A 10,889-nucleotide genomic window follows, 5' to 3' on the forward strand; every position below is an offset into this window, starting at 1 on the left:
CTTAGACACTATATAGGGTCCTTCCCAGTTGGCTTGGAATTTCCCTGTACCCACTTCAGTAGTATTTTCAAAAACTTTTCTAAGGACTAGCGTACCATTTTTGAAGCTTCTCGGCCTGACTTTGCGATTGTAATGTGCTGATGCCCTTTGTTGATAATCTGCCATCCGGATGGCCGCACTTTCCCTCACTTCATCCGTCCAATCCAAATTTCTTCATAATTCCATGTTTGCATCACTTTGTTTTGCTGCATCAGTCCGGATAGTAGGGAGACCTATTTCGGTAGGAATGACTGCATCCATTCCATATGCGAGAGCGAAGGGAGTATTTCCTGTTGGCCGTCCGGGTGTAGTTCGGTAGGCCCATAGGACGCTGGGCAGCTCCTCGACCCATTTTCCTTTGGCTTGTTCAAGCCTTTTCTTTAAGGCAATGATTAGGGTCTTGTTTGTGGCTTCTGCTTGCCCATTGCTTTGAGGATATCGTGGTGTGGAGTATGAGTTCCGGATGTTTAGATCCGAACAAAAATTCCTGAATGCAATGCTATCAAATTGTGGACCATTGTCGGCTATGATGGTTTGGGGAATTCCAAAACGGCAGATAATATTTTTCCATACGAACTTGGTGACATCCTTGTCTTTGATGCTAGCATATGCTTCAGCTTCCACCCACTTACTGAAATAATCTGTGGCAACAAGCAAAAATTTCTTTTGGGCAGGTGCAGTTGGGAGAGGTCCCACTATGTCCATGCCCATTGTGCGAAGGGCCATGGTCCTGAGATTGATTTTAACGTTGTTGATGGCATATGTGGAGTGGGAGCATACCTTTGACATTTATCACATTTTTTGACATATGCTGCCACGTCTTTCTTCATTGTTGGCCAATAGTATCCTTGCGAATGAGCCCTATGTGCCAGAGATCGTCCTCCCGAATGATTTCCGCATATTCCCTCATGTAACTCAGCCAACACATATTGGGCCTCTGAGTGTCCTAGGCACTGAAGGTATGGTCCTGTAAAGGATCGTTTGTACAAGTGCCCCCCAATTAAGGTAAAACGGACAGCTTGCACCCGGACTTTGTGTGTCTGTTTGAGATCTCCGGGTAGAGTTCCTGCCCGGATATATTCTGTGATGTCATACATCCATTTTCGGCCGTCCGCTTGGGGTTCCTTAATGGTATTGCAGGTTGAGATTTCTGGGATAGAGGGATTGAGTTGCACATGTATGGGCAATAGAATAGTTTCTTAGATGGGGAGGGAGGCAGCTATACCGGCCAAAGCGTCAGCGCGCCTATTGTCAGCTTGCTTGATTTTCTCGATTGTCTATTCGGTGAATTGCTGTAAGGTGTTTCTTACTTTAGCTAAGTATCGCGCCATGCGTGTGTCCTTAGCCTCATATTCCTCCTGGACATGTTTTACCACGAGTTGTGAGTCACTGTGGATCCGGAGCTTGGAGACGGATAGAGCAAGGGCGAGGTCCAATCCAGACAGGATGGCCTCATATTCTGCTTCATTGTTGGAGGCAGGAAATCCCAGCCGGATGGCTTGCTCCAAATGTTCCCCAGTTGGGGACTGTAGTAGGAGCCCAACTCCAGAGCCTGATGAGCGTGAGGCTCCGTCAACTTGCAGAGTCCACCATTCTTTTTTAACTGATTCGTCATGTTGGCTGGGTCTTCGGGAATATTCTAGCACGAAGTCAGCCATTACTTGACCTTTCATGGCCAATCTGGGTTGGAATTCGATTCCAAATTCGCTTAATTCAATGGCCCATTGCAGCATTCTCCCTGTTAAATCTGGTTTGTGCAGAATGTTGCGAAGGGGTTGGTCGGTTAACACTATCACTGGGTGGGCTTGGAAATAGGGCCGGAGCCTTTGGGCAGCACTCCGAAGGGCTAAGGCTGTTAGCTTCATTTTTGAATATTTGGTTTCTACGTCTGCCAATGCCCTGCTAACATAGTAGATAGGTTTCTGCTCCTTGGGTGAGGGGCAGCGGAATAGAACGGCGCTGATTGCCCATTCTGATACCGCCAGATACATGTACAACTTCTCCTTTGGGATGGGGCTGCTCAAGATGGGTGGTTGCATGAGACAATGCTTAATTCTTTCAAAAGCGTTTTGGCAACTGTCCGTCCATCCGTGCGTTCCAGCTTTTCATATTGCCAAGAAGAAGGGTCGCAACTCATCAGTGAAGCGGGCTATGAGACGTCCTAACGCAACGAGCTTGCCTGTGAGGCGTTGTAACTCCTTCTTGTTCCTGGGAGGAGGTGTTTCCATGACTGCCTTGACTTGATCCGGGTTGACTTCTATGCCCCTTTGATTGACCATAAATCCTAGAAATTTGCCGGCACTCACGCCAAAGGCACATTTGGAAGGATTTAGCTTCATGCCATACTTTCGTAAGAGGTGAAAAACTTCTTGCAAATGAAGGATATGCTGCTCTCGAGTTTCGCTTTTGACTACGATATCATCAATATATACCTCTACCGAGTGGCCTATCAGAGGTTTGAAGATTTTAGTCATCAATCTTTGGTAAGTGGCGCCAGCATTTTTGAGTCCGAATGGCATGACTTTGTAGCAATAGAGGCCGTGTGGCGTTATGAATGCTGTTTTTTCTTCGTCATCCGGGGACATGGGGATTTGATGATATCCGGAGAAGGCATCCAAGAAAGAGAGCATTCCTTGCCCGGAGGTGGAATCCACAATCTGATCTATTCGAGGCAAGGGAAAACTGTCTTTTGGACACGCATTGTTGAGATTGGTATAGTCTACACAAACTCGCCATTTTCCTTCTTTTTTAGGTACCACAACTACGTTTGCCAACCAATCCGGATAAGAAACTTCTTTGATGAATCCGGCTTCGAGTAATTTGTCAATCTCATTCCGGATGACTCTTTCTCTCTCCGGGTGAAAGCGCCTAATCCTCTGCCGGACAGGTCTGGCAGTTGAAAAGACGTTAAGCTTGTGAGATGCAATGGAGGGATGAATTCCCTTCATGTCGGAATGTGCCCATGCGAAAATGTCATGGTTCTGTCTGAGAATATTTCGCATGCGCTGAGTTTCTTCTTGTGTCATGAGGGAACTGACGTTCGTGAGGTGATCGTTTTCCTTCGAAATTTGGATTGTTTGTAAGGGATCCGCTGCCGGGGGATCTTTGTCCGCCGGACCCAATAATTGCTATTGGTCGTGTGCAATGCTGGGTTCAGGGGGAGATACATCCTCCTAGTTAGCCCCTGCTTCACGTGCTATTTGATAGCATTGGCGAGCGGCTAATTGGCTGCCATATAGGTCGATTTGGCCATCGTTGGTGAGAAAACTCACCATTTGATGGTATGTAGAGGGGATAGCTTTCATGTAGTGGAGCCATGTGCGTCCCAAAATGACATTGAAGGGTGACAGCTCCTGTACTACTGAAAACTGTACGTTGAGAGTGACTGGGCCTGCTTGGACCGGCAGTACAATGTCTCCCAAAGATGTAGTTGAAGACCCATTGAATCTGGATAGGATTCGTCCAGGGTTTTCAAGGCCTGTGAGAGTGTGTCCCATGTGGCCCACGACCGATGCTTGCACAAGATCGGCCGAACTGCCTGGGTCAATCAAGATACGCCGCACATCGAAGTCCCCAATTTCCAGGGACAAGATGAGGGCGTCGCGATGCTGTTGCAGTGTCCGGGTGGGATCTACTGGTGGAAAAATGATTGTTCCATTTATGGGGCGAGGGCCCTCTTCTGTTAGCCTAGGCCGGATGGAGTTTATGCGTTCGCGTATTGATGCGGCTCGCAATAATTTTTGCCTTTTTCGCCTAGAGTCGTATTCCTCGTCAGATGGACCTCCGGTAATATAGTTTATAACAGCCTTGGGGGCAGCTGGTGCCCTAAGGTTCCCGGGATTGTGATGTTGGTGTGTGTCCCTTCGTCCACTATCTGATCGGAGGTATTGCTTCAAATGCCCTGCTTTTATGAGCCTTTCGACCAGATACTGGAAAGATCGGCATGTCTCTGTTGTATGGCCATGATCTTTGTGGAAGGCACATCTCCTGCTACGATCCCTTGTGGATGGATCCGTTCCAAGGGGTCTAGGCCACTTGAAGTCGGACAAGTCCTGGATCATCGGGAGAAGCTTCTCATATGATATGGAAAGAGGTGTGAGAGGTGGCATTTCCGGGCGACTTGGCCCTTCCTGCCTTCGGTCAGACGGTTTTGGCCGATCCGGAGGTTTAGTATTTCTCTCCGAATTATTTCCAGACGGCCGTCCGGCAACCAAAACTTGCTGGGTGGCTGCACGTACGTCATCTTCGAGCATTGAATATTTGTTGGCTCGTCTGAATAAGTCATCCATCGTAGTAGGAGGCTTTTTAGCCAGTGATTCGAAAAATGGAGTGCCTGGACAAATGCTTCGCTTGAAGATCTGTAGGACAACGTCCATACTGCAAGCTTCCACTTGAAGTACGGCCTGGCCAAACCGCTTCACAAATTCCCTCAAGGATTCATTATCTTGCATTTTTATGTTCTGCAAGGTGCTGATATTTTGCTTGTGTCGAGCGGAGCATAGGTATTGTCCTACGAAAGCTTCGGATAGGTCCCTGAAATTACCAACAGAGTTGGGAGGTAGGCGATGAAACCATGAGAGAGCTTGTCCTTGTAAGCTGGCGAGAAATACTTTGCATAGCAGTGCGTCGTTGCCAATATCGAACGTTATAAGCTGTCGATAATGCATGATGTGATCGAAGGGATCGTTGGTTCCATCGTATGTGGAAAACTTTGGTACGAGGAATCCCCTTGGGGGCTCGTAATTAATGATATGCGAGCAGAAAGGAGTGGAGAGCATGTCATCTAGCCTTTTGCTAATAGAGCCAATGGGTGGCCCATTTGGGATATTTCTCCCAGTCGGTTGTTCTGCTGGGTGCGAATGAACGTTCCGCATCACGGGGGTGACTAAGGGGTCACGATGTGGGTGAACGTTTTACACCATGGGAGTGGTCACGGGGTCAGGGCGTGGTGCCCAGGTTGTGGCCATTGGTGGCCTTGATCTTCCAGGCTCTTATGGGCCTAGTCTTGCGCGCATTGAGTTCGACAATTGAGATTTTTTATCACGTTGTCTTTTCGCTGAAAAGTGAGTAGAGTCTGAGCTTTCCTCACGGGGAGCTCGGGGCATAGGCGTGCGTGGCTCATGAGGTCTTGTGTTGCCTGCTCCTGGGATAGCTCCTGTTGTCCTAGGATATATTGACTCCGGTTCTTGTTGAGGCCTTGAGTTCGCTACTTGGCCCCTCGAACGTTGACGTCGAGGGGGCACTGATGTTGAAGCCTGGATGCGTAATACAACGTTTTTTTCTCTCAATCTTTCTGTCTCCTAGAGGAGAGCTTTCAACTGTCTTTCGCTTGCCAACTGTCTCCTTTCGATGGCTAGGCGCCATTCAGAATTATCATCCTCTCCCCTACCAGATGAACGGCTTTGGGAAGGTGTAGCCATCTTTTTAGTGACTGAATCAAAGTAAGAAAATTCCCACAGACGGCGCCAATGTTGATGCCTCGCGTCTTTAATGATCTACGTAGTTGCCAGATGGGTGGACGCGTGATTTCAACTTATACAGGTTCTTGATCCAGTCGTTACACCTGCAAGAAGGCATCCGGATAGGGTGTCCGAACGCACCCTCCGATGGTTTTGTTAGCCATGGTTAGAGAGAGGAATATGAATCAGTTGGCCTTTTACCAGGTATTAGGAGGTTACCAGGGGATCCCCTTCTTCTTCGTGCGAAGGCATATATATACAGCTTCAGGGGTACTGTTCCTCTCATTAATGGCGAGGAGATATTTTATATTTGTCATGATGACATTCGGAGGCAGCATGGTCATCGCCACCCTATTGGCGGCTGTCAGAAACCGTGGTAGGTGATGCTGCTGTCTAGATATCGTGGGAAGTGATCATGTAAAATGATCGTGGGAAGTGACTTGTTGTTACCTCGACCCGTCCTTTCACTGTGCAGATGTTGGGACGTGGGCCATGGCTGGTTGTCGTGATAGCGTGTAAGACTCGCTTTACTTTAATTGATGATCCGGACGATTATGTCCGGGTGGCACATGCTAATTGCCCGGATGCATTGTGGAGCGGATGCATTATGAAGGTTGTTCGGATGTCTGTGCTCTGCTAGCGTCGTTTGCTCTTCCTTGGATAGGAGAAGCTAAAACGTCTTTTGCCTTTCCTTGAGGTGGTCCGGATAGGAGAACTGCCTCATGCATATCTTTAGGGGAATCCGGATGGTGATGGTTCGGATGATGATGCGTGCCACGTGTCACTGTGAGGTGCGTGCCACGTGTTTTCCAGAGGGAGGGGTCCCTACAAGGCCTATATCTATCTCAATCGTTTGAAGGAAATATGAGCAATGAAATAACGATGAGGGGTTCCAAACCATGGGATCACACTGTGAATCGCCAACAGTTTTGGTTGGAAATTGCCATTGGTGGGGTGATGTAAGGAGGGTGCTGATCTCCGGTGATGAGACACGTGCCACCATGCATGAGCCCCACACTGAAACTTATCCACGTCTATCAGCGGGGCCACCACGTTTCACAAATCATACCACGTGCCCTGTTTTCATTCTCCTCCTCACTTACCCCTTGTTGTCAATCGGTCAGTCCCGCCGCCCCCCATTCACTGGTTTTCGAGGTTTGGAGGAGTTACTATTATTTACTTATTCCACGCCAAATTCCTGCATTTTCTCGGATCTCGCATTTCTGTTGGGACGGGTTGAGAAGGTGGCACGTAGCTTTATGATCGTGTCTCCTCGTTAGAGGGAATTTATTCGGAGAGAGATAGGGTAGTGGAGACCGGTAAAAATGATGAAACAAAATGGTATTCTTGTCCATTCGACTGGAGGGCGGTCGACTCTCCCCCCTTTCTTCCACCATAAGTATCACCCACAACATCTTCATTACTCCACGAAACGTTCTCTCAGAGTTGTTAAAGCAGCCATGTCTAATACAGCTGGTCAGGTCATTAAATGCAAGGGTAGATATCAACTTGATCTGTCTCTTTCTGCCTTTTACTATTGTTTCTTCGTCTGGGTTGATCATCTGATTTAGTCTAATATTTTAATTTTTGGGTAATTGGGGTTTGTCTGCATATGGCATGTGGTTGGATCCCAACCTTTTTGCTTTTCGTGATGCTTATGTAACCTTGTTTTGGGGGTATATATTCATAGTTTTCTTCCCAAATTGGGGATTTTTTTTGGGTCTACCTAAGCAATCTTGATCTCCTTTATCAGTTTGGTGTAGTGGTTAACTGGGTGTGTATGGGATTGTAGCTGCGGTTTCATGGGAGGCAGGGAAGCCCCTGGTGATTGAAGAAGTGGAGCTGGCTCCACCACAGGCAAATGAAGTTCGTATCAAGATCCTTTTCACCTCTCTCTGTCACACTGATGTTTACTTCTGGGAGGCCAAGGTAACATAATTGTCCTCCTTTGTAGGCATCTTCTTCATTAACTATAAGTGAGATTCGGTTTCATCTTATGTTATCCCATAAATTGCAAATAGGTCTCTAAATCTGAAACGATTTCTCTACATCGCAGGGACAAAAACCAGCATTTCCTCGGATATTTGGCCATGAAGCTGCAGGGTATGCATCCAAATCTTAACAGTGGCATTAGCTTCATTAGAAATCAAGTACTTATAGTTGTATTTGATCTTTCTGGTTATTAGAGTGGTTGAGAGCGTGGGTGAGGGCGTAACGGATCTCAAACCAGGAGACACTGTCCTCCCGGTGTTCACCGGAGAGTGCAAGGAGTGCCGGCACTGTAAATCAGAAGAGAGCAACATGTGTGACCTCCTTAGGATAAATACGGACAGGACTGTTATGCTGAGTGATGGCAAATCGAGGTTCAGCGCTAAGGGAAAGCCCATCTACCATTTCCTTGGGACCTCCACGTTCAGCGAATACACCGTTGCCCATGTTGGCAGTGTGGCCAAAATCAATCCTGCTGCCCCACTTGACAAAGTTTGCGTTCTTAGTTGTGGAATATCTACAGGTTTGGAAAAGAAAATTCCATCTTTTTGGCAATAATAATGATGATGATGATGATGACAGTGTTATTCATTTGGGTTTTTGTTTATTGGATTTGGTTTTGCTTTTGAAGGTCTGGGTGCTGCTATCAATGTTGCAAAACCCAAAAAGGGCTCATCTGTTGCAGTTTTTGGATTGGGGGCTGTAGGCCTTGCAGTGAGTTATTCCTCTGTCCTGTTTGACCCAAAAAAGAAATTGATTTTGTGATGTGGCTTCATTTTCCTTACCCTTTTGTTGTAATTGTTAGGCTGCTGAAGGGGCTAGGATTTCTGGGGCATCAAGGATCATCGGTGTCGATTTGAACGCCAGTAGATTTGAACAAGGTAAATGAATCAAGTACAAACATGTGGGTGAATAATACACACATACTTATATACTCCCATACTCTTAGCCTTTTTAAATGATTGATGGTGAGTCAAATTCTTGTCGCTCAACAGCCAAGAAGTTTGGTGTGACCGAGTTCGTGAACCCCAAAGATCATGACAAACCTGTTCAAGAGGTTGGTTTCTAGACATTTCACTTCAAATTCTACTTTCATGTGCAATGGATTATATACCTTGCTTCCCAGAGGCTCTTCATTCCTTGGTGAGAGAAGTATCCTAAAAATTTAATACAGAAAAAAGCATGGTGAAGCATGAATATTGGAGAATGTTAACTAAACTTCTCCTGGAAAATTTCCAGTATATGAGGCCCATCTGGGAAGGCATTGATTGAGATTGTTGGACAGAGTCTGCTCTGTTCCTTTAAATATTCAATGGTAGTTGCAGCAGCATTGATTTTTTTCAATAGGCAATGGTTTACAACTGGATATTTTGACACAAATTGTGTATGGATCTTGCTCATCAGGTGATTGCTGAGATGACCGATGGAGGAGTTGACCGGAGCATAGAGTGTACTGGAAGCGTTGCCGCCATGATCTCTGCATTTGAATGTGTTCATGATGTAATTCTACTCATCATCCTTATTCATGTACTTTTAAGTTTAGTAATCAGAAGCTGAAATTTAAGATGCTTCCTTCTCAGGGTTGGGGCGTTGCTGTTCTTGTTGGTGTGCCAAACAGAGACGATTCATTCAAAACTCACCCCATAAATCTACTGAATGAGAGGACTCTCAAGGGCACATTTTTTGGCAACTTCAAACCCCGCACCGATCTTCCCCGTCTCGTGGAGAAATACGTGAATAAGGTAAAACCTTAAATCTCTCCACAAGAGTTACTGGTTGTTGTTTGAGGAACTGGAAAATCTTGCAAAATTAAGGATAGGAGCCATGGCCTTCTAGAAGGCGCTCTGCAGACCATTTATTTAGGTGTAGATGATCTCACAGGTGGCTTAATGTTGCAGGAGCTGGACCTGCAACTGGAGAAATTCATCACCCATGAAGTCTCCTTCTCTGATATCAACAAAGCATTTGACTACATGCTGAAGGGGGAAGGCCTCCGGTGCATCATCCGCATGGGAGCCTAGAACACACTCCATGAGTGAAGTCTATGTTAGATGATGAGAAAATAAGGGAGGAATGAGCCTGTGTGAATGCGTGTAACGCAAGAGAAATTTGGCTGTGTTGTTATATGGTGTAGCCTTTTAGACACTTCTTGTGTTGTTGAGGATGATTCAAAAGCAACTCCCACTCGCTTGTGGAAATTCTGGTTATCTTTCTTTTCCTCTGAGGTTCAATACATGTTAGTAATATTTCCATTGATATCATAAGAAATCTTAATAGGGAGAATTGGAAATTACGGGTATCTTTGCCATGCCTATTAAGAAATTTAAGATAGAGAGAGATTGGCTAAGACTTATACTCTTATGATTTCATTGTAGAGTTGTGAGTTCAAAAGAGAACTTTAATCTATTTTTTTTAATGTAAATTAACTGTGATTGACCTTGGTCAACCTTCCTTGATACCATCACAATGAGGAGGGAGATTATTTACTTGGTAGAATAATCTCCCTTAACCCGCCTCCTTAAGCTAGAGAGGGAATGGAAATGAACTCCTAGCTTGTCTCAGAAGAAAAGATAGCTTCGTTTTAGGCAAAGGTTTTGTGAAGATATCCACGGGCTGAGAGGATGAAGAAATGTACCATGTGACAAGAGAACCCATAGCAACTTTCTAGTAGACAAACTCGATATGTATAGATCGGGCATGGAACATTGGATTGATTGACATATGGAGTGTGCTCATATTATCATAGAATAACTGAAGGCGAGGAAGTGTTGTACCAATGTCTCGAAAGAATGTTAACCAAGTAATTTCAATGGTAGTAGATGCCATAGACCGATATATTGCTTTAGAACTAGAGCGAGCAACTATGGGTTGCTTTTTTGAACACCATGAAATGTAGTTTGCCACAAAGAAGACACAAAAACCACTGCTACTTCTTGTAATTGAACATCCTACCCGATCAGTATCGCTGCAGGCATATAAAGGACTTTGCAAAAGATAATGTAACCTAATGTGTTGAGTGCCCTTTAGATACTGTAGGATTCGCTTCACTGCCTTTAAATGAACCAACGTGAGATTGTTGAAATGTTGAGATATCCGATTTGCAACATGAACAATGTCAGGTCATGTAAAAGTTAGATACTTTAAGGCACCAATAATACTAGGATGAGTAGTGGTATCAATAGTTGTCCTTCTCTTTAAGGACCATTGGTGTGGCTATGGAAGAACTGTCAAAAATCTTTGTTCAAGTAAGATCTTGAATGTATCTTGTTTGGGAGAGGACAATGCCACTAAAGAAAGGTCGAAGCTCCACACCCAAGAAATAATGCAATGAATCGAGGTCCTTTATTACAAACTTATGACCAAAATGGGTGATTAAATATGAAATAAAGTGGTAATTGTTAC

General features: G+C 45.4%; 1 protein-coding gene across 1 annotated transcript; it reads left to right on the forward strand.

Annotated features, from left to right (window-relative positions):
* The first annotated feature begins 6,925 nt into the window (after nt 1–6,925).
* Nucleotides 6,926–9,692, forward strand: ADH3 (alcohol dehydrogenase 3). Its single transcript, NM_001281142.1, is given in 10 exon segments — nt 6,926–6,995; nt 7,291–7,427; nt 7,555–7,601; nt 7,685–8,010; nt 8,119–8,201; nt 8,293–8,368; nt 8,483–8,544; nt 8,892–8,987; nt 9,068–9,229; nt 9,386–9,692. Coding segments are annotated over 10 exon segments (1,149 nt in total). The 5' UTR covers nt 6,926–6,958; the 3' UTR covers nt 9,509–9,692.
* The last annotated feature ends 1,197 nt before the right edge of the window (nt 9,693–10,889 follow it).

Source organism: Vitis vinifera, chromosome 18, assembly GCF_030704535.1.
Source record: "Vitis vinifera cultivar Pinot Noir 40024 chromosome 18, ASM3070453v1".
Taxonomy (NCBI): Eukaryota; Viridiplantae; Streptophyta; class Magnoliopsida; order Vitales; family Vitaceae; genus Vitis; species Vitis vinifera.